Source organism: Heterodontus francisci, chromosome 4 (genome assembly GCF_036365525.1).
Source record: "Heterodontus francisci isolate sHetFra1 chromosome 4, sHetFra1.hap1, whole genome shotgun sequence".
In the NCBI taxonomy this organism is placed as follows: domain Eukaryota; kingdom Metazoa; phylum Chordata; class Chondrichthyes; order Heterodontiformes; family Heterodontidae; genus Heterodontus; species Heterodontus francisci.
The window spans coordinates 147,499,020-147,523,612 of record NC_090374.1 but is presented as its reverse complement, the minus strand read 5'-3'; the positions used below and the strand labels follow the sequence as shown (position 1 = coordinate 147,523,612).

The window sequence follows — 24,593 nt, the reverse complement described above, 5'->3', positions numbered from 1 at the left end:
GGATGTTGCTGGCAAAGCCAGCATTTATTTCCCATCCCTAGTTTCCATTGAAGGTGATGAGCTGTCTCCTTGAACTGTTGAAAATTCCAGCATTTTGATAGTTACGATGAAATAATGGTAATATATGTCCATCAGGATTGTATTTAATATGAAGGGAAACTTGCAGGTAATGGTGTTCCCATGCACCTGCTGCCATTGTGCTTCTAGGTGCTGGAGATTGCAGAGTTGGGAGGCGCTGCCGAAGAAACCTTGGCAAGTTTCTGCAGTGCGCCCTGCAGGTATTACGCACTGTAGCCATGATATACCAATGGTGGAGTGAGTAGGTGGATGGGGTGGCAAACAAGCGGAAAGTGCTGACCTCCTTGAATGTTGTTGGTGCTACACCCATCTAGAAAAGTGAAGGGTATTCTAACACATTCCTGACTTGCGCCTTGGTTGTAGATCTACCTACAGACCTGTCTTTCAGTTGTTGTAATTTTAAAAGTCACTTTTTTGTATCTGAGACATTCAGCTAAAAGACTCTTCTGGATGTTTGTGAGAAAATGCCTTTCAACTGTATTTTCAATGTGTACTCTTAGCAGGTGTTAGCTAACTTTTCTATATTGGTCTTGGCTCAGTGGTAGTACCCTAGCCTCTGAGTCAGAAGGCCATGGGTTGAATCTCCACTCCAGAGTCTTGGACACAATCTAGGTTGACACTTTAGAGCAGTACTGAGGAAGTGCTGCACTGTTGGAGGTTCCATCTTTTCAGTGAGAATTCAAACCAAGGTCCTGCCTAAACTCTCGGGTGGACATAAAAGATCTTGTAGCAATATTTGAAGAACATCAAGATTGTAATGTAACATACATGTCTGAAGGGCTCCAAAATTATCAGGTCTGAGAAGCACAGGATAGGCCAGACAGAAATACCTCAAAACCATTGAATGTTGGGAATTTCTTTCTCTGCATTAAAAGCATCTGATTTTTCCAATCTTTGAGCTTTTCCAACAAATCATCTCTCTCCAATTCTGCAAGATTCACCAAAAAAATTCTGATTGTTTGTTTCATTGTTGTTTTTGGGATCTTGCTTTATGCAAATTTGGCTGCCATGTTTCCCCTACATAACAATGATTACACTTCAATACTATGGCTTCCCCATTACCGACCCCCTGCCACCGATCCTACTCCCACATTCTGATCCTCTGTCTTTTTCTCTTTCCGCTGCCTGTTCTCTCTCATGCATGCATGTTCCTTTATTTGTTGACTTGATTAGTGTATCATTTATTTTTTGAAGCCCTGGGATGGGACACATTTATCCCAGGTTCCAGTTTAAAAGGTCATTGATCTGTGGGCTGCTATCAGTGGGCTTAAACTGAATGAACAAAAAGATTTTGTGTGTTCTAACTCTGGCACTCCTGGTAAGAACAGACCTGGAAAGATTGAAAAGAGGTTCCCCTTTGGTACCAAAACAGGGTAAGTGCAGGATTTATATGCAAACAAACTAGAGAGACCAACCTTCAAGATGCAAGAGCAGCTGAGCTCATGATCTGTTGCGAAATGATCAAGAAAGACTCCCTATTTAAGAATGGGGGAAAAAGTCTCATGAGCAAAAGATAGGATCACATCAATAGAGTGGATTAAAAGGAGTGATTTCAAGGAATTGTCTTTGGCAAGCATGCCAAAGTCCACTTGCCTTTAGAAGTGCAATCCAACAGAAGTCCCAGCAAACTGAAGACAGCTTCGCTCTTCTATAACTAGAACAAATTAACTTTCATGTGTTACCCCAAAGAGCCTCAGTTACTTCTGAAGTGTAGTCACTGTTGTAATGTTGGGGAGTCTAATGGTCACTGGTTTCTCCTACAGGTTTGCACTTCTTTTGCCTGGTGAACTGTGTGGCGACTACTAAAATTGGTAGTATGGGCAGTCTGCTTCCGCTGATGTTCTTGGCCAGTGCTAGGAGCAGCTGAATGAAGGCTTTTTGCCCCTCTAGTCTTTTCATACACACAATGACTGACTGCAATCAGGAATCCAATAGATTAGGGGGTGACACCTGCATCCACCATAGCATTCCCCCCACCACATCCCATGACTGGAAATTTGAATGGTTGCACAAAGTAGAAATCGCAGTTAACGTTAACACCGGTACGACCAAAGCAATGAAACTTGAAATACTTATTCAGAGAAAGTAACAATTTGTGCTCTTGAATTAACGGGAGTTAACCTTGGGTAACTGCACATTTGAGCTTTTCCACATTTTGAAAGCAACTGTCATGAGATGTTCTAAAAGATCTTGACCCATTCACCAAGCATGCTGGAGATTGGTAGCTGTGATAAAGAATTGCCATGTTCTTCAGCATGGAATTTACATTCAGCTCTAACACTTGCCAGTAATAGTAAATATTTGCCGAGAGTAACATTCTTCAATACAATTCAGTGCCATACTCTATTTGGATTTGAAATTGTACTTAATAATTAACAAAACATTCTAAAAATGGTCTCTGGAGTTAAAAGAACTGAGTTGTGCTCTACATGCAGCTGTAATACTCAGTGTGCAAGCAAAGACTGGTAAGTCATTGATCACATGACTTCTAGAAGAGGCTACTTAGCCCATTGTGCGCTAATTGTAAAGTCGTGCATAGCAATATATTGGCAATCACATTTTCCACTAAAAATTTGAATTATCCAGTGACTCGAATTAAGTGACCTTTGACAGAAATGGACTGTACTCAATTGTATTACTAGGAATGCATCTCTGCACTGGTGGGCACATGTTTTTGAATTTTGTTTTGAATTCTTGGCCTAAAATCCCTTTCCCTAAAGTTGCTGTGCTGCTTCAATAACTGCATATAATGTGGTGTGCTTATGCATGTCTTTGAAAGTTAATTATTTTGGCTACTGCAGCACGAACCCACTAACTGCTGCAGCAAAGATGAGATTCTGTAACCTTTTTACAATATTGCTGGTAACTAAAAGTAGATCCCAATATTTTTATTACAAAAATGTCTTGGGTTTTCTTGAACAAGTTTGTAGATTTCTCTTGTACTTTCACCTCTTACACCTTCAGCATGATGTTTCAGACAACTTGCATGAGCAGAACTAACATCCTCTTTTCCTCTTCCTCTTTCACTCCAAGGCTGCCAAGCAGATCAAGGATAGGTAAAAAAATACTTATTTATCTTCTCTGGCAATTGTTGAATAATGTACGTGTGTAATATCTATGATAACTTTATTTAATACCAGATTGAGAGAATATAGGGCAAGAGTAGAATTTCCATAATTTTTGTCTAATGGTACAGAAATGGAACTCCTTTTTATGGAGGGTGTAAGAAAAATAGCATAGATAATATGCTTTTTATTTCCCAATTAATCTGCTTGTATGAAGGAAACTGACATTTTGCTTAGGGAGTCTACCACTAGTGGCAAGCCCCTGAGCCAGGAAATTATATCTAATCTGTAGAAACTAACTTCAATCTGTGCTCCAATATTGGAGGTGCAATGTGTTATATTTGAATTACTTTTTTTGTATTTGAGCAAGCTACTGGGTGAGAAGGTTTTTGAGGGTCATTGTAGTTGAAGTGGGCTCCAGCTCAGTCCACGTAAACTCTGTCATAGGATTGGATGTGGCATTCGCTCAGAATTTTGTGCACCAGTAAGTGCCATGTATTTTGCTCACTAGAAGATCGTCTTCCTCAGCCTGCTTTTTCATTGGCTTTGGGTTAACATTAGATAGATGTTCATTGGTTCCTTCCCGAACCATCATCCATAGTATTGAAGGTCAAAAGCTGGCACAGCCTGGGGTCTGGTTTCAATGGAGAAGCTTGCCTTATGCTTGATCAACAGTTAACAGACACCCATCAATGCTCTGATATCTATTCTAAATTGACACCAAAGTTGGAAAATTTATTGAATTTTATATCAAAGAATAACTTGTTTCAGAATCATAATGAGAAAAGTGTGAGAGGCTGAGATTGGAGATTACTGAACACAACTTTATTTTTTAAAACTTATTTACAGCACTGCTGAATTGGCGTTATTCTGAGCTGCTCTGCATGTTTGCCAGCTCATTGACTTGTACTTTTTTTTTTTAAACCGGTGATCATTAGCTGATGATCTCACACTCATATTTTTAAAGCGTTTAAATGAGTATATCATTCAGTGTACCTCGGTCCTGCTCTCCTTGTGTTTTACTTACATCAGCACCTAATGCTCAGTATGATTCTGGAACTTTGCCTGGCTGTTTCTCTAAATTTTGGATGGGTCTTTGGAATAGCAGTGGTCTTTGTCTGTATACTGGACAAGGCTATTGCGACCATCCATATCTGGCAGGAATATGCTGTTTAAGTAGTTGGAAAGGGAGGTTGATGTAGCTGTGGACTAGACCATGTACTCCCTCTCCACTCAGCCGAAGGTGAAATGTAGTGGAAAAAGCTGGTGAAGATCAAATTGGCTTGTTTAAAAAAAAAATCAGTACACTTTTGTTTTTTATCAATACAATAGGCTGAAAACAGTACCTTGTAATTCTAATAACTTGTCAGATTTTGCATTAATTTCATAGGGTAACAATGGCTCCTGCATTTCGACTGTCTTTAAAACCAAAAGTCAGCGACAACATGACTCATTTGATGGTTGATTTCTCCCAGGAAAAGCAGATGCTTAGATTGCTGAAATTTTTACCAGGTAAGAATTTGATTTAGATCAACACAGTGCCTGTATAGTACTTTTGCTCCGTTCTAGCAAAACCATTAGCAATTAGACTCTTGGGTATTAAACTAACCTGGTCTGTTCTCTTTCTCTCCTAGCAATAAATCCTAGGCCAATAGCTGACTTGCTCAGACCACTGACATTTTCTTATTCATTTGTGGGATGTATGCGTCTCTGGCTAGGTCAGCATTTGTTGCCCATCCCTAATATTGCCTCAACTGCTCCATTCCAAGTCCTGGCAATGGGCTACAAACTGGAGTGTTGCACAGCTTTTTTGTTCTTGCTTCTTGCCTCTTCCTCTGGAGAAACATAACTGCATCAGTATTCTCTTATCTGGATGTCCAATCCCTAGACCACATAATCTAGGGCAGTTTTCTCCCAGGTCTGTTGGCAATGTAAAAATAACATCTTTGCCCTTCCCCATTCCACTCACAGCACCCCCCCCCCCCCTCCCCCCAAACAGCTATGCAGCTGAAATCGGGATCAGAAATATGAGATTCAACCTGTAGTCAATTTTATTTTTTTGTTTCAAGCAAAGCCATCATGCCTGAATTTCAAAGAGGCAGGAATCGTTCTTGCACCTGTCAATGTAGTATTTCCACATTCAGTGGCGGTTTCTGTAATTGTAAATGCTCCTTTAATAGTTTGCTGCTGCTTGAAATTGTGCCTTGAAATCTATAGAGAAGGACTATTGATGGTATTACATGGATGTTTTCAAACCTCACAGCATTACTTTGTGTAGCATTCTATCTTTGGAGTACTGTTGAATAACATAAAATTGAAGCCAGATTAGTTGAAGTATGGGAACAGTAGGCTGTAGCTCCTTAACTTGCTGCACTGCATGTATCTTCCTAATCTACTGTGACACCCACACTGCCCAGGTGGAAGTAAGTAATCCTCATCTGCATCAAAAATTTATGCCCATTATTAAATGTTCTTATCAATATGGTAATTCAGTTAAGAACATCAGTTTGCTGCTGTAAATTGTATAATTTATACTCTTGTGAACTTGTATCTGGCTGCAGCTTAATCTGCACACTGACTGAAATGACAATGTACAAGGTAATTAAAACATTTAAGGTGGGGTGAAGTGTGTGTGATAAATGCATTTTTCCCCACACAATTATATTAATCTTACACTGTTGCCATGTGAATCTTGAGGAGAAAGAGATATAAGCTTAAAATAAATATATCAAAGTATATGGATCTGTCTATAATAAAAGCAAAATACTGCAGATGCTGGAAGATGCAGTTCCGAAGAAGGGTCACTGACCTGAAACGTTAACTGCTTCTCTCTCCACAGATGCTGCCAGACCTGCTGAGTATTTCCAGCATTTCTTGTTTTTATTATGTGGACCTGTCTATTGAGTTTACCGTAGATTATTCAAAGCTCAGTTGGACTGTTTTCAAATGTAGCAGAGTTTATATAGAACCCTATTACAATGGGCCTGATTACGCCACCTGTTTGTCTAGACTGTATAATGATGTATTAATCAGACATCTGTTGCCTTTTCTGTTGAGCTTTTGTAATTTAAAATTATGTAGACTGATGAAGTTCCCTCAGTAATTTTCATTCTCTGAGCCTATAATAAATTTGAAAACTGTCAACCATAGACTATCATTATTTAGAATATACATAGTAAATGCTGCTTATGTCGTATCCTGCCCCAAGTCCTGCTCATCCATCTCGCTGACCTGCTCTGGCTAAGACCTCCAGCAGCTTGTTTTCAAATCTGTGGGATGTATTTCTGTAATCTCTTGCAGCCCTACAACCTCCCACCGCACCCCCCCCCCCCCCCCCCCCCACCTGCTCTTCTAAATCTCCATTCCTCTGCCTCTGGCTCTTTGTGCAACCCCCTCCCGTCAGTCCTCATTGCCAGCAGTACCTTCAGCCTGCTAATCCCTATACTTGAGAAATCCCTCTTTAATTTTCTCTGCCTTATCTCCTTCCTGTCCTTCAAGACCCTTCTTAAAGGCCATCTTTTTGACCAAGTTTATGGTTGCTCCTCCTGATATCTCCTTTGGCTCAGCATGCACTTCTTGCTTAAGCCTTTGTGTAGGATCTTGACCCTTATATGCTGAAGGTGTAATCTAGATGCAAGTTACTGTTCTCATTCTTCATCCATTGTAATTGTCCTAGGAACTTGGATACCTATAGAAGATGCAGGTGTTAGTGTGATCCTTCATGTGTGTTAGGAACTCATGGCCTGGGTCTTTGGGTCACTACAGAAAGACAGGGTGGTGTTGAGGCCTAAAGCAGCTCTTGGCAAATCTGCCTATTGGCTTGGGCCAGCATGGATTATGGTAATTTGTCCAGCAGACTGGCTGATAGAAATAGACCTCAAGGATGCTGCATTACGGATTGTCAGAACAATGTGAATGAACGGATCTCAAAGCTCTTTAGTCCTGGGTAATCAAATCACTGTAGCCAGAAGTTACTTTACAATGTCAGTGATGCCACAGAGTAGGGCCAACTGATTTTTATTTGGTTGCACAAATGTTATTGGGGTCTAAAGATAGGATATCAATTGGGAGTTTTAAAATATCTTTAATTCATAAATATAATGAGTGAATCCTTTGTTTAAAAATAACACACATTAACTATTAGCAGATTTCTCGAGGCTTTGCTTAAGGATGCCTTGGGAACTGGAGCATTGTTAATTTTTAACTTGGCAAAGCGGGGGGCATTAAAACTGGCAAGAATTCGAGCGTGTTGGAAAGCTGGCTCCAACCCACTGCTTGCATGTTTCCCCCTCAAGATAGGCAATTGCCTATTAGCATATGCTAATCACTCAATTGGAGTGATATTTCAACTCTTTCAAATTTAATAGTGCATCCAAGCGTTTCCTGGGCTTCCTGAAACTTGCCAGTGGAAGCGAGGTGAGAACAATGGCTTGAGGGGGCTGAATCGAACTCAGAAATATGGCAATAAATATTCAGCATCTGCTTTCTAACCTTTCACAGTACTCCAGTTGAGAATTTACTTTCTACACTTTGGAGGTTTTCTGAATCACAACAAGATGGATGGTGCTTTGGCTGTCTTAGATAGGACCTCGGGTGAGGCGCAATATGACCAGCAGCCTGCTTTTGAAACCTGTAGCTGTGCAGCAGAGAAGGGAACAGCTGCTCGCAGGAGGTACTACCCATGACATGGGTGTACAGGGAGAAGCCAAGTTTTCTTGACTTGTCCAAACAGCAGTGTTTCAGGAAGCTCGGGTTGATGCAACAGGTGGTTGTAGACATCTGCATCCTCCCAGAAGAAGGCCTGCTGCCTGGTGGCCACGTGTTACCAGTGATCATCAAAGTCGAGACTGTCCTCAACTTTTTAGTTCCTGGAGACCTATCCAGGATCTCTCAGCAGCCCACAAATTGATAAGACAGCTGATGACTAATGGCTTGTTTGCCATGGCTGGCAATTGATGTGGACTTCACCTGTGATGACACCAGTCAGAACGAGTGGGTGGCCAGGTTTGATTCTCTGGCTGTCCTCTCACAGCTGCAGGGTGTCATCTTCTGCACACACTTGGCAATTTTGGCACCATCCCCCCACCCCCCCCCCCCAGGTCAACCAGGAGTATTCATCAACCACAAGGGCTGCCACTGCATCAATGTGCAGTTGGTATGCAACCACAAAGTGATATTTATGTTAGTATGTGAAGTTCTCAGGGAGCTGCTATGATGCGGTCGTCCTGTGGCAGTCCAAGCACTCTGATGTTTTTGGACCTGCAAGTAAACCTAAGGGGTGGCTACTAAGAGACAAGGGAATACCTACTTCAAATTTGGCTGCTGACACCCATCAGAAATCTGACCAATGAAGCCCAACAGCCAACCGTCAAATTGAGAATCAAGAATCATTTAAGTGAAACAGTTTGATAGTTTTCTATTAATTTTAAAGACCAGTAAGTTAAAGATTGAGAATTAATTAATTAACACCTCCGCTATCACTGCCAGTAGATCAAAAGCCACAGCGAGATATTGCTGTCCCAACTACCATTGATCCAGCTGCGAGTAAGATAAGGTTCCTAGGGTGATTTGTCAATGAGGCAGCCTGAGACTTGGAGAATGTCCTTCAGCAATAGTCTCTACTGCCTAGCCTTCACAAGAAGAAATTGGAAATTGACTGGAGCTGCAGGATGGATCGATGTGTATCTTAATTGTTCTTTTCAGTCTCGGTACCGGTTGAGGCTAAAGCAACTAATTGGCAGTGCTGGACAGATATGGTCTAACACATCAGTGAGCTAGCCCTCTCCCCAGGTTCCCATCTGCCAATGCAAAAGCAAAATGCTGGGGCTGCTGGAAATCTGAAATAAAACAGAAAATGCTGGAAATGCTCAGCAGATCTGACAGCATCGGTGAAGAAAGAAACAGTTAACTTTTCAGGTTGATGACCTTTCATCGACCTGAAAAGTTTAACTCTGCTGTCCATATATCGCAAATCCCTATCCCTGGCCAAGGACACTGAAATTCCACTGATTACCTAATGCTTCTGCCTCTGCATTTGACTGCTGGGAAATCTGTGGAGCCTACGTCCAATGTTCTCCCTCACCCTCGTTTTGTGCTCTTTTCTCTGCAACAACGGAAAGAACAGACCAACAGGTGAGTGTAATGGCACGTGTTCAGCCAATTAATGCAGTGCATTTAGTGAGGGCAACAATCAGGCAGAGGCATGAAATAGCATAAGGATGAGGGTGAATGGTCGTAGTGGATGGGTAAATGGGAATTTGAGGAGGTGTATAGAGAGCAAAGGGTGGGTGTACTGGCAAGGTTAAGTCGGTGTGCAGAGTGGTGTGATGGAATAAGCGTGACAAGGCAGAGAGAGTGGTTGTGCTGATGCACGCAGCAGGATGTATTTGAATATGCAACTGTACTCTCCTTCCCTGACCAGTTTAGGTCATTTAAAGTGCTTCCTGTGCTGAATCCAGGAGCATGGCATTATGCTGCTGCTGCTGACCTCCAGATGTACCACTTTGGTGTCAGCAGGTGTCTTTCTATCATTTCTGGGGAAGAGTATCGGTCAACTCCTTGCTAACCCCAGAACATTTCAAGTGAGGTATTATTGGAAAAGGCTGCACTGTGGTTCAGTCTGAAATCAGTTGTTGCACTTTGACTTCTCTTGTTTCCAGCTCCTGCAAATCCATCTTCATAATCGCCCTTTAAATACTCGAGTTGAGATCGTGTAATGTGGGTCCTCATGCCAACTACTGCACATTGGACACCAAACCCAGAAGTAAAATGCTAATGAGCTGACAGTTTTAAAAAGCCACTGACAGATACGCTGAACTTTTTTCCAGATTTAGTCATAGAGTCATACGGCACAGAAACAGGCCCTTTGACCCATCGTGTCTGTGCCGGCCATCAAGTACCTGTCTATTCGAATCCCATTTTCCAGCACTTGGCCCATAGCCTTGTATGCTATGGTGTTTCAAGTGCTCATCTGGATACTTCTTAAATGTTGTGAGGGTTCCTGCTTCTACCACCCCTTCGGGCAGTGTGCTCCAGATTCCAACCGCCCTCTGGGTGAAAACATTTTTCCTCAAATCCCCTCCAAACCTCCTGCCCCTTACCTTAAATCTTTGCCCCCTGGTTATTGACACCTCCGCTAAGGGAAAAAGTTTCTTCCTATCTACCCTATCTATGCCCCTCATAATTTTGTGTACCTCAATCGGGTCTCCCCTCAGCCTTCTCTGCTCCAAGGAAAATAACCCTAGCCTACCCAGTCTCTCTTCATATCTGAAATGCTCAAGTCCAGGCAACATCCTGGTGAATCTCCTCTGCACCTTCTCCAGTGCAATCACATCCTTCCTATAGTGTGGCGACCAGAACTGTACACTGTACTCCAGCTGAGGCCTAATTAGCATTTTATGCAGCTCCATTATAACCTCCCTGCTCTTATATTCTATGCCCCGGCTAATAAAGGCAAGTATCCCATATGCCTTCCTAACCACCTTATCTACCTGTGCTGCTGCCTTCAGTGATCTATGGACAAGTACACTCGGGTCCCTCTGTACTTCCTAGGGTCCTACCATCCATTGTATATTCCCTTGCCTTGTTAGTCCTCCCAAAATGCATTTCCTCACACTTCTCAGGACTAAATTCCATTTGCCACTGCTCTGCCCATCTTACCAGCCCATCTATATCATCCTGTAATCTAAGGCTTTCATCCTCACTATTTACACCACCAATTTTCATGTCATCTGCGAACTTACTGATCATACCTCCTTTATTCACGTCTACATCATTAATGTACACTACAGACAGCAAGGGTCCCAGCACCGATCCCTGCGGTACACCACTGGTCACAGGCTTCCAATCGCAAAAAAAACCCTCCATCACCCTCTGCCTCCTGCCACTAAGCCAATTTTGGATCCAATTTGCCAAATTGCCCTGGATCCCATGGGCTCTTACCACCTTAAACAATCTCCCATGTGGGACCTTATCAAAAGCCTTACTGAAGTCCATGTAGACTACATCAACTGCTTTACCTCATCTACACATCTAGTCATCTCCTCGAAAAATTCAGTCAAGTTTGTTAGATATAATCTCCCCCTGACAGAACCATGCTGACTATCCTTGATTAATCCCTGCCTCTCCAAGTGGAGATTAATTCTGTTCCTCAATACTTTTTCCAATAGTTTTCCTACCACTGATGTTAGACTCATCGGCTTGTAATTACCTGGTTTATCCCTGCTACCCTTCTTGAATAATGGCACCACATTCGTTGTCCTCCAGTCCTCTGGCACCTCTCCTGTGGCCAGAGAGGATTTGAAAATTTGTGTCAGAGCCCCTGCTATCTCCTCCCTTGCCTCGCACAACAGCCTGGGATACATCTCATCTGGGCCTGGGGATTTATCCACTTTTAAGATAGCTAAAACTGCTAATACCTCCTCCCTTTCAATGCTAATTTGTTCGAGTATATCACAATCCCCCTCGCTGATCTCTACACCTACATCATCCTTCTCCATAGTGAACACAGATGAAAAGTAATCATTTAAAACCTCACCTATGTCCGCCAGCTCCACACACAGATTGCCCCTTAGGTCTCTAATGGACCCTAGTCTTTCCCTGGTTATCCTCTTGCCCTTAATATACTTATAAAGCGCCTTGGGATTTTCCTTTATCTTGCCCGCCAGTGTTTTTTCATGCCCTCTCTTCGCTCTCCTAATTATTTTTGTTAAGTACCCCCACCCTACACCTTTTATACTCCTCTAGGGCCTCCGCTGTTTTCTGCCTCCTGAGTCTGCCATAAGCCTCCTTTTTTTTTCCTTATCCAATTTTCCATATCCTTTGATGCCCAGGGTTCCCAGGACTTGTTGGTCCGACCCTTCGCCTTTAAAGTAACATGTTGGCCCTGAACTCTCACTTTCCCCTCTTTTTGAATGACTCCCACTGGTATGATACAGACTTTCCTACAAGTAGCTGCTCCCATTCCACTTTGGCCAGATCATGTTTTATTATATTGAAATCAGCCTTCCCCCAATTCAGTACCTTTATTTCCAGTCCGTCTTTGTCCTTTTCCATAACTACCTTAAATCTGACAGAGTTATGGTCACTATCCCCGAAATGCACCCCCACTGACACTTCTACCACTTGTCTGGCTTCATTCCCTAGGATTGCATCCAGTACCACCCCTTCTCTTGTAGCACTTTCTACGTGCTGGCTCAAAAAGCTCTCCTGTATGCACTTTAAGAATTCCGCCCCCTTTAAGTCTTTTGCACTAAGACTATCCCACGTGAACCATCCTAATGTGTCTGAGTTAACATCCAGATAATTGTTTCTGATCACTGCGGTCTAAACATGGCAACAGTTCAGCTGAAACTGAGAAATTACATGACTGACAAAACTACATTCCCCTGAGACTGGAAGCTGCAGGTCCCACAGAATGTTTATCTATCACTTATCCAAACTTATGTAAGATGCAAGTAACTCTGTATATGTTAAGACTTTTTACTCCTCTCCCCATGGCGAATTAGCAGTATTTAAGATGCAACCATTTTCATCTCGTTAGACAATATTTCTTTATTTCCATCTATTGACTTTTTTTCTGGTGCACCTATGGTGAATCTATAGTTGCTGAAATTAATTTGCAAAGCTCTGTAACATGGAAGTTTCCTCCTACAGTTTGCTCTCTAGGAGCTTCAAGTGGTCAGTCGCCATGGGCCACGTGGTTGACTTCGGCTGCAATGTCCTGAACCCAGCATCAAAGCACCTTCTAAACATGTCATCTGTGCCTCAAAACCAAAACTCATCCCAAATGGCATATTTAGGCTTAATTTTTATTTAGTGACTTCACATGGAGAATGTGGGAGTGAGAGGAAGGAGATCTCTGCTGCTCAAATCTCGTGTAAGAATTTTCTGCCTGCCTGTCCTTGGACTGGGCTTGTTGGAGTGCACTCTTTGGTATTTCTGGTTAGACAAAAGAGGATGGAAATTAAGACTTCCATACAGCGCATATCTAGCAAAGAATTTGTCAACAGGTGTTAGAACTCCTCAGCCCAGTTAAAGCATTCGAACTTTTAGGATAGAGTGGAATTCAAACCTCAAGAACAGGTCCTTAAGGAAAAGACTTCATGAAAACATTTCCAAGATACAGTGGCCAATTTTGTGGGTATGTTTAATTGTGTTTGTTTCTAATTTATATAGTGTATAAATTTAACCTTTAAGACGTATGCACTGGAATGTGTCAACAAACAGCTCAGAATTAGAAAAATACATTTGAGTTATGAGTCCTTACAGTTGTGTACTATCATAAGGACGTTTAATTATGCAGATAGAGTACAATGATGTCTGAGCAGTGCCATGACCATTCAGCCTTATTGCAAAAACCTGACTTTCATGCATTAATTGCTCCATGATTTTATCACTTATGGGGAGAGGAAGGGAAGGGAGAGTGTTGAAAATCAATTAAAAATCAAGGGGTCTGTAGTTTATACCTTATGCAGTGTTTGAAATGACAGGAGGACTCCATACTGTGGCAGGATTCACTGCACCACCCACTGTGGAAGCAGAAGAGTGCCGAAGTCGAGGTCCGGTATTATCAGCTGCACTGGACAATATGGCCCAATTTTGAACAGATCGAGCAACACAAAGTGGGCATCCTTGATGTGCTGTGGGCCATCAGCAGCAGCAGCAGAATTGTATTCAACCACAATCTGTAACCTCATGGCCCAGCATATCCCCCACACTACCATTACCATCCAGCTGGGGGAATCAACCCTGGTTCAAAGAAGAGTGCAGGAGGGCACGCCAGGAGAAGCACCAGGCATACCTCAAAATGAGGCGTCAACCTGGTGAGGCTACAACCCAGGACTACTTGCGTGCCAAATACCGGAAGCAGCATGTGATAGATAGAGCTAAGCAATCCCACAACCAACGGATCAGATTTAAGCTCTGCAGTCCTGACACATCCAGTCGTGAATGGTGGTGGGCAATTAAACAACTAACAGGAGGAGGTGGCTCCACAAATATCCCTAACCTCAATGATGGGGGAGCCCAGCACATCAGTGCAAAAGATAAGGCTGAAGCATTTGCACCAGTTTTCAGCCAGAAGTGTCAAGTGGATGATCCATCTTGGCCTCCTCCTGAAGTCCCCAGCATCACAGATACCAGTCTTCAGCCAATTTCATTCACTCAGTGTGATATCAAGAAACGACTGAAGGCACTGGATACTGCAAAGGCTATGGACCCTGACAACATTCCGGCAATAGTACTGAAGATTTGTTCTCCAGAACTAGCCGCGCCCTTAGCCAAGCTGTTCCAGTACAGCTACAACACTGGCATCTACCCGGCAATGTGGAAAATTGCCCAGGTATGTCCTGCCCACAAAAAGCAGGGCAAATGCAACCCGGCCAACTACTGCCCCATCAGTCTACTCTCAGTCATCAGTAAAGTGATGGAAGATGTCGTCGACCAGTGCTATCAAGCGGCACTTGCTGAGCAATAACCTGCTCAGTGACGCTCAGTTTGGGTTCCGCCAGGGCCACTCAGCTCCTGACCTCATTACAGCCTTGGTTCAAACATGAGCAAAAGAGCTAACTCAAGAGGCGAGGTCAGAGTGACTGCCCTTGACATCAAGGCAGCATTTGACCAAGTATGGCATCAAGGAGCCCTAGCAAAACTGGAGTCTGGGAATCGGGGGAAAACACTCTGCTGGTTGGAGTCATACCTAGCGCAAAGGAAGATGATTATGGTTGTTGGAGGTCAATCATCTCAGTCCAGGAGATCACTGCAGGAGTTCCTCAGGGTAGTGTCGTAGGCCCAGCCATCTTCAGCTGCTTCATCAGTGACATTCCTTCAGTCATAACGTCAGAAGTGGGGATGTTCGCTGCTGATTGAGCAATGTTGGAGGGATTTTAAACTAATTTGGCAGGGGGTTGGGATACAGAGTTGGAGGTACAGTAGGGGGTGAAGCACAGTCAAATATAGAAGAGAAACTGAGTCTGTCTGGAAGGCAGAGCAAATATAGACCTGTTAAGGTACAAGTGAATAATGCAAGGCTGGATTGCATCTATTTTAACGCAAGGCGTCTTACTAGTAAGTCAGATGAATTGAGGGCGTTGATTAACACATGGGAATATGCTATTATTCCTATCCGAGGTTGAGGGAGGGGCAGGACTGGCAGCTCAATATTTCAGGGTATAGAATCTTCAGGCGCGACAGGAGAGGGGGTAAAATGGGAGATGGCATTGCACTGTTGATCAAGGAGTCAATTACTGCAGTAAGGAAGGATGATATCTTAGAAGGTTCCTCAAATGAGGCCGTATGGGTAAAACTTAAAGACAAAAAGGGGGCAATCACTTGGCTGAGAGTGTGCTACAGGCCTCCAAACAGTCAGGGAGAGATAGAGGAGCAGATATGTAGGCAAATCTCAGAGAGGTGTAAAAATAATAGAGTAATATTAGGGGATTTCAACTTCCCCAATATTAACTGGGATAGTCTTAGTGCAAAAGGCTTAAAGGGGGCGGAATTCTTAAAATGCATACAGGAGAGCTTTTTGAGCCAGCACATAGAAAGTCCTACAAGGAAAGGGGCGATACTGGACCTAATCCTAGGGAATGAAGTCGGACAAGTGGTAGAAGTGTCAGCGGGGGAGCATTTCGGCGTTAGTGACCATAACTCTGTCAGATTTAAGGTAGTTATGGAAAAGGACAAAGACGGACTGGAAATAAAGGTACTGAATTGGGGGAAGGTCAATTTCAATATGATAAAACCGGATCTGGCCAAAGTGGACGGAGAGCAGCTACTTGTAGGAAAGTCTACATCAGACCAGTGGGAGTCATTCAGAAAGAGGGAAAAGTGAGAGTTCAGGGCCAACATGTTCCCTTAAAGGTGAAGGGTCGGACCAACAAGTCCAAAGAACCCTGGATGTCAAGGGATATGGAGGATTGGATAAGGAAAAAAAAAAAGGAGGCTTATGACATTCAGAGCGCTGAAAACAGCAGAGGCACTAGAGGAGTATAGAAAGTGTAGGGGGTGCTTAAAAAAGTAATCAGGAGAGCGAAGATGAGGCATGAAAAAACACTGGCGGGCAAGATAAAGGAAAATCCCAAGGCGTTTTATAAGTATATTAAGGGCAAGAGGATAGCCAGGGAAAGAGTAGGGCCCATTAGGGACCAAAGTGGCAATCTGTGTGCGGAGCCGGCGGACATAGGTGAGGTTTTAAATGATTACTTTTTATCTGTGTTCACTATGGAGAAGGACGATGTAGGTGTAGAGATCAGGAAGCAGGATTGTGATATACTTGAACATATTAGCATTGAAAGGGAGGAAGTATTAGCTGGCTTAAAAATGGATACATCCCCAGGCCCAGATGAGATGTAACCTAGGCTGTTATGTGAGGCAAGGGAGGAGATAGCAAGGGCTCTGACACAAATTTTCAAATCCTCTCTGGTCACAGAAGAGGTGCCAGAGGACTGGAGGACAGCAAATGTGGTACCATTATTCAAGAAGGGTGGCAGGGATAAACCAGGTAATTACAGCAGGTGAGTCTAACATCAGTGGTAGGAAAATTATTGAAAGAAATTCTGAGGGACAGGATTAATCTCCACTTGGAGAGGCAGGGATTAATCAAGGCTAGTCAGCATGGCTTTGTCAGGGGGAGAGCATGTCTATCAAACTTGATTGTATTTTTCGAGGTGGTAACTAGATGTGTAGATGAGGGTAAAGCAGTTGATGTAGTCAACATGGACTTCAGTAAGGCTTTTGATGAGGTCCCACATGGGAGATCATTTAAGAAGGTAAGAGCCCATGGAATCCAGGGCAATTTGGCAAATTGGATCCAAAATTGGCTTAGTGGCAGGAGGCAGAGGGTGATGGTCGAGGGTTGTTTTTGCGAGTGGAAGCCTGTGACCAGTGGTGTACCACAGGGATCAGTGCTGGGACCCTTGCTGTTTGTAGTGTACATTAATGATCTAGACGTGAATATAGGAGGTGTGATCAGTAAGTTTGCAGATAACATGAAAATTGGTGGTGTTGTAAATAGGAGGAAAGCCTTAGATTATAGGACGTTATAGATGGGTGGAGCAGTGGCAAATGGAGTTTAATCCTGAGAAGTGTGCAGTGATGCATTTTGGGAGGACTAACAAGGCAAGGGAATATACAATGGATGGTAGGACCCTAGAAAGTACAGAGGGTCAGATGGACCTTGGTGTACTTGTCCATAGATCACTGAAGGCAGCAGCACAGGTAGATAAGGTGGTTAGGTAGGCATATGGGATGCTTGCCTTTATTAGCCGAAGTATAGAATATAAGAGCAGGGAGGTTATGAAGATGTATAAAACGCTGGTTAGGCCTCAGCTGGAGTACTGTGTACCCTTCTGGACACCACACTATAGGAAGGATGTGATTGCACAGGAGAGGGTGCAGAGGAGATTCACCAGCATGTTGCCTGGGCTGGAGCATTTCAGCTATGAAGAGAGACTGGGTAGGCGAGGGTTGTTTTCCTTAGAGCAGAGAAGGCTGAGGGGGCTCCTGATTGAGGTATACAAAATTATGAGCGACATTGATAGGATAGATAGGAAGAAACAACGTCTTCCCTTAGCGGAGGGGTCCGTAACCAGGGAGCATAGATTTAAGGTAAGGGGCAGGAGTTTTAGAGGGGATTTGAGGAAAAATGGTTGGAATCTGGAACGCACTGCCTAAAGTGGGGGTTTGGTAGAGGCAGGAGCCCTCAACATTTAAAAAGTATTTAGATGAGCACTTGAAGCATCATAGCATACAAGGCTATGGGCCAAGTGCTGGAAAATGGGATTAGAATAGTTAGTTGCGTGATGGCCGGGACAGACCTGATAGGCCAGAGGGCCTGTTTCTGTGCTGTATGACTCTATGTTCGCGACTCCTCAGATACTGAAGCAGTCCGTATAAAAATGCATCAAGATCTGGGCAATATTCAGGCTGCCATAGAACCATAGGAAAATTATAGCACAGAAGGAGGCCGTTCAGCCCGTAGTGTCTGTGCTGGCTGAAAACTAGCCGGCCCAATCTACGGCTTGGGCAGATAAGTGGCAAGTTACATTTGTGACACACACGTGCCAGGGCAATGTCCAATTCCAACAAGAGACAATCTAACCATCTCTCCTTGACGTTCCATGGCATTCCGGTCACTGAATCCTCCACTATCAACATCCTGGTGGTCACTATTGGCCAGAAACTGAATTGGAGTAGCCATGTAAATACTGTGGCTACAAGAGCAGGTCAGAGGCTAGGAATCCGGTGGGGAGCTCTACTCCTGACTCCCCAAAACCTGTCCACCATCTACAAGGCACAAGTCAGGCGTGTGATGGAATACTCTCCACTTACCTGGATGGGTGCAGCTCCAACAACACTCAGGAAGCTCAACACCATCCGGGACAAAGCAGCCCGCTTGATTGGCACACCATCCGCAAACATTCACGCCCTTCACCACCGATGCACAGTGGCAGTAGTGTGTACCATCTATAAGATGCACTGCAGCAACGCACCAAGGCTCCTTCAACAGCACCTTCTAAACCTGCAACCTCTACCACCTAGAAGGACAAGGGCAGCAGTTGCGTGGGAACACCACCACCTGCAAGTTCCCCTCCAAGCCACACACCATCCTGACTTGAAACTATATTGTCATTCCTTCATTGTCACTGGGTCAAAATCCTGGAACTCCCTTCCTAACAGCACTGTGGGCATACCTACCCCACTTGGACTGCAGCAGTTCAAGAGGCAGCTCACCACCACCTTCTCGAGGGCAATTCGGGATGGGCAATAAATGCTGGCCTGGCCAGCGACGCCCACGTCCCACGAACAAATTTTAAAAAATAAATAAATATTGTAGCTACAGGAGCAGTTCAGAGGCTGGGAATTCTGCAGCAAGTAAGTCACCTAGCTCCCCAAAACGTGTCCACCATCTACAAGGCATAAGTCAGGAGTATGATGCAATACTCTCCACTTGCCTGGATGAGTGCAGCTGCAACAACAGTCGAAGCTCAACACTATCCAGGCCAAAGCAGCCTGGTTGATTGCAACCCCATCCACCATCTTAAACATTCACTCCCTCCACTACCAGTGCACAGTGGTAACAGTGTGTAGCATCTACAAGATGCACTGCAGCAACTCATTGAGCCACCTCCGACAGCACCTTTCAAACCACAACCTGTACCACCTAGAAAGACAAAGGCAGCAGTTGCATGGGAACACCACCACCTGGAAGTTCCCCTCCAAGCCACACACCATCCTGACTTGGAACTATATTGTCGTTCCTTCATTGTCGTTGGGTCAAAATCCTGGAACTCCCTTTCTAATAGCACTGTGGGTGTACCTACACCACATGGACTGCAGGGTTCAACAAGGCAACTCACTACCACCTTCTCAAGGGCAATAAGGATGTACTATTAATGCTGGCCTTGCCGGTGATGTTTGCATCCCATGAACAAATTTTAAAAAAAAACTCTGGTCCTTGCTCTTCGATCTTGCTGCTCATACCCTTTAAGTTCTCATAACTGGAGCTGCAGAGGTCGTGTGGCTATCATCTAGTTCCATGGAGGCAGATGTTGTGCAATACCCAAATATAACTCTGGATGATCTTTCAAGCAATGTGACTTCCCAAACTTCAATTTGTCTTTAATGAAGAAAAAATTACTTTTCAGATTTGTCAAGAGAAAACATAGGGTACCAATCCAACGAGATTATTAGAAGGGGTGACCAAAAGCTGAGTTTAGGGAGGAGTGGGAGATGGAGAAATTTAGGAAGGAAATTGAGGGACCTATGTGCTGAAGACGGCCAACAATGGTGCTACAAAGTGGTGGGGTTGCACAAGAGACAGAAGTCAGAGGAATATAAAGATTTGAGGAGGAATTTACATGCTGGAGAACGTTGGATAAGGATGGAAAAGGCCACGGAAGGATATAAGCACAAGAATGAAATTCTTACCTAATTTCTTTGAGGAGGTAGGAGTAGAGGTGTGCGGTGTTCATGTGGAAGTAGGAAGTGGTTTGTAAATTCAGCTTGCAGTTGAAAGCACATCCAAATTGTGATGGTTTAGCCTGATAAGGTGGTCAGGGAGGGGGAACCACTGAAGTGATGGAGTGGGCAGAGAAACCATTGGCAGAGGTGCTCTGTCTATGGTCAGAGAAGTAAAATCAACCAAGCGAGGACAGTTCCACTGATCTGTACAACAGAGGAGAGGAATTGGAGGAAGATGGTGTGTTTGATCATTTTAAAGATTGCAGTGAGTTTGAGGAGGGACAATGCACCCTGGTCATATCATTTGTGACTTTTTTAGGCCACTTTGTTGGAGGGACAGAAGTGTTTAATTGAATCTGCAGGAGAGATGGGCATGGATCTGGGAAGTGATAACACATTTCAAGACTTTGAGAAGAACGGGAATTTGGAGATGGAACAGTCGTTTGTAAGGACAGTGGGACTAATGGGATTTTTGAGGAGAGGTGTGATAATGATGGATTTGAAGTGGGAAGCAGTTTACAGTATAGAATGGGTTTGAGGGAACAGGAAATGGGTTACGTGGGTGTGATAGCTTGCAGAGGGCACAGAAGGAAATAGGAGAAAAACTGGTGAGATTTGAAGATTCTGGGCTACAGCAGAGGGAAGCCTGGGCAAGGTTTGTTTTGGTGGACAAGGTGCAGCAGCAGTGGCAGCTGAATGGATGGTCTTGATCTTGGTGACAAAAGGCTGTGAGTTCTTTGCACTTAAGGGAAGGGTGGAGGTGACAGTGCAGAGGGGTTTCAATTGTTAGTAATGGACGGGTTGGGGGGGGAGGGGAAATGGATTATCTATCTTCTTCATGATCCTGGAGTAGTGGCTGTTTTTCATGCAGTGGAGTGAGACTTGGTAGAGCTTGATGTGGTCCAGCTAGATCTGTGATGAGTGATTGACCACTTGTGCACCAAATATACTCCAGTCATGAGGGACCAATGATGGGGCCCATGCCATGGGAACAAAGGGCTGAGGGGAGGAGATGAAGGTTTTTCTGCTAATAAGGGCATCAAAGGTGGAGGTGAAGCAGTGGTTGAGCAAATCGACAGTTGGAGGTATCATGCAAATAGAGGTCCAAACGATTGGACAGTTAGTAGTGCTGAAGTACAGTTGTAAGTGAAATAAGGCATGTTTTTCCAGTACAAAGTGCAGAAGGACATGTGAATGAAAGGGCAATATGGGTCTTGAGCGATTGGAGATTGCCTTGTCTGTAATCGGGACGACAAATTGTAAATTTTGTTATTGGGAAGTATGTATGTAATGATTTGCTTGCAAGAATGTGTAGAAGCTAGATTAAAGTTTTTTTTTTAATCAATACTTTTTCTGGTGCCTTTTTGTCATCTCCAGGCCAATTCTTCATTTCGATCTTGACATGTAAGCTTTTTCCACAAAGATGCAATTACAATATTTTTTTCCAAAACCTTCATTTGGAACATGAATACAAATGGGTTTGTTGTACATATTGAAAGAATCAGCAATGTTGGGGTGTTGGAAGGGTGAATTATCAGTGCTGCCTCGTTGTAAGGGTTGAGCACTTGTTTCACAACGGGAACTGTTATACTTTGGTTCCTGGCATGTGACAATACTCCATTCATTATTTAGCTGTGACTTTCAGCTTTGGCAGTATGAGAGAAGTTAATTGGGTAGAGAAGGTAAACTGAACAAACTACAATGAAATGAAATAAACAAAAGAAAAATGTAAAAAAGAAAAAGTAACTAAAAATAAGCAAGCAGGACCCTGAGCTTCCGGTTGCTTGCCATTTCAACACTTCCCCCCTGCTCTCATGCTCACATCTCTATCCTGGGCTTGCTGCAGTGTTCCACTGAACATCAACACAAGCTCGAGGAACAGCATCTCATTTTCCGATTAGGCACACTACACCCTGCCGGACTGAACATTGAGTTCAATAATTTCAGAGCATGACGGGGCCCCCCATTTTACTCTTTTATTTTTAGTTACTTTTTCTTTTCTACATTTTTTACAATTTTTTTCTTTTGTTTATTTCATTTCATTGTAGTTTGTTCAGTTTGCTTACCCACTGTTATTTTTCATGTTTGTACTTGCTGTTCAATCTTCAGTTCGTTAACACCTTATCTGTACTAATGCTTTGTCTTTCAACACACTATTAACATATTGTTTGCCTTTGCTCCATGACCTCTTGGTCAGCTATGTGGCCTTGTCCAATCTACACCTCCTTTGTTATCTCTTGCCCCACCCCCGGCTCACTTGCTTATAACCTTTGACATTTCTAATATTTGCTAGTTCCGAAGAAGGGTCACTGACCCGAAACGTTAACTCTGCTTCTCTTTCCACAGATGCTGCCAGACCAGCTGAGTGGTTCCAGCATTTCTTATTTTTATTTCAGATTTCCAGCATCCGCAGTATTTTGCTTTTATTGAAGTCCTGCAGTTTTGTTGCCATTTTTTTCCCCTAAAGTACAGGTTTGGTATGTGGTGTGTGTTTGAGTACCATTGCCATGACTTTGCATGGTTCAGCCTTTATTTAAAGGCAACTTTCTCCTTTACTGGCTGTATTTCCATGGGTTGCCATTGTCCTCACAGTACTTGGCTGTAGTTCATTGGGTGTCTTTCAATCTTCTTGTGAGCACAGATGGCAAGAATATTTAACTGGGGCAGTGTTGTATAATGATCAGGAGTGAGAACCCTGCTTAATTTTCTACCCCCAACCCCCTTCAACCATCCCAATGCTTGGGTGTCCAGGGCAACTATAGCACCCTTTCTTCTATCCTAGCTGAGATCAGCCAACACCCCACAAGTCAGAAATCAAACCTGGGATTTCTTTTCTTTGTGGTTAAGCTAGACGCTGCCTGTGTTAACTGAGCCTTGAGGGAGCTACATGGTTACATCTTTAAATTGAGGTGTTAATTCCTTGAAATTTCACCAGTGAACGTATTGTAATGAAATATTTGTTTATGTTAACTTCTGTTTGGAAAGTTTTATTTTCTAATTTAATTTTGAGTTATTGGTTATATCCATGTGTGGTAAAATGTTATTGCTGTAAATGATTAAATGTGTAACTTTTTCTGCAGTCCCACGAGCTCCTGAGATAGATCCAGATGACTGCCTGGTTGCTGATAATTGTGCAACTGTACTGTGGAGAATGCCAGAGGAAGATAATAAGATTGATCACTACATCCTAGAGTACAGAAAAACCAACTATGAAGGACCTCCTAGAGTTAAAGAAGAACGTAACTGGGATATCATTGATAATATCAAGGGCACTGAATACACATTATCAGGTCACTTCTGCATTTTAAAAGTTAAACATAATATATGTGCAAGCAGTGGATGGGGATAAATTTCTTGTGTTACTGATCCACCAATACTTTGCCCCATCAGGCCCTGGCCATTTTGTTGTTGATCCACAATCTCTCTGTCAGAGTTATGGCTTTATTAATGGCAGGTCACATGACCATACAGTTCCACATCAGGGAATTAATTAGATAATGGATATTTTATTTGCTGAAAGAGTATTCTAGGTGAATGGTCTTGTCTCCCTGCTGAAAAATACTCCTATTATCTTTTCTCTTTATGCGCACCCCACCTAAAAATTGAAGTTGAGTGAAAATGACTTATTCTTATAATTGGAACAGCCATATTTGCAACTTTCTCGGGTTGGGATATGCGATTCCACTGCATAACCTTGCAAGTAGTAGCAGTGCTAATGTTTGTTACTTTCAGCGGAGTGGGGAAAAGTGACAACATGAGCTTTGGGACTGTAACATAATAGGCAGCTGAACTCAGGAGGGTCCTGTCACCCCAGATCAGCATCTGTAAATAGGTGATTCATTTTGCTCATGTCTTCATCGTTAAAAAGAACTTGCATTTCATATAACATCTTCCATATCCTCAGGAAGTCCCAAAGTGCTGTGCTTTTGAAGTGTCATCCCTGTTGTAATGTAGGAAACGTGGCAACCAATTTGTACATAGCAAGGTCCCATAAACATCAATGTGATGACCAGATAATTTGTTTTCGTGATCTTGATTGAAAAACAAATGGTGACCAGGATAATGGGTGAACTCCCTGCTTTTCTTTAATATCTTGGGATTTTTTGCGTCCGCCTTAGAGGGCAGACAGAACCTCGGTTTAACGTCTAATCCGAAAGAGTACCCACAACAGTGTAGCACTCTTCTTACTGCACTGAGGCGTCAACCTAGATTTTGTGCTCAAGTCTCTAGAATGAAGCTTCAATCTAGAACTCTGAGCCAAAGCTGTACACTCATTAGTTGTGATGTACTCCTAACTTTTCTCTAACATTGTCCAACAGTAAATACATTTCAGATAGGAAGGTCAGGCACAATACTTCTCAAAATCCTGTCATGTGAAAATAGAATATTTGGCAGCTAGCTATTGTTAATAATTTATTACCCAAAACTTTCATGGACAAGCAGAAATTCTTCCACTACTTAGTTCATTGTCTATAACATGCTTGGTAT

At 43.2% G+C, this 24,593-nt stretch overlaps 1 protein-coding gene across 2 annotated transcripts in view; it reads left to right on the top strand.

Moving 5' to 3' along the window:
* The window catches only part of fsd1l (fibronectin type III and SPRY domain containing 1-like), a 96,151-nt gene that overhangs the window by 37,913 nt on the left and 33,645 nt on the right, over positions 1–24,593 (top strand). For both annotated transcript variants that reach the window (XM_068030299.1, XM_068030300.1), the window contains exons 5-7: positions 3,112–3,134; positions 4,534–4,655; positions 23,186–23,395. In XM_068030299.1, the coding sequence (XP_067886400.1) occupies positions 3,112–3,134; positions 4,534–4,655; positions 23,186–23,395 (355 nt within the window). The remainder of the gene's footprint in view (positions 1–3,111; positions 3,135–4,533; positions 4,656–23,185; positions 23,396–24,593) is intronic.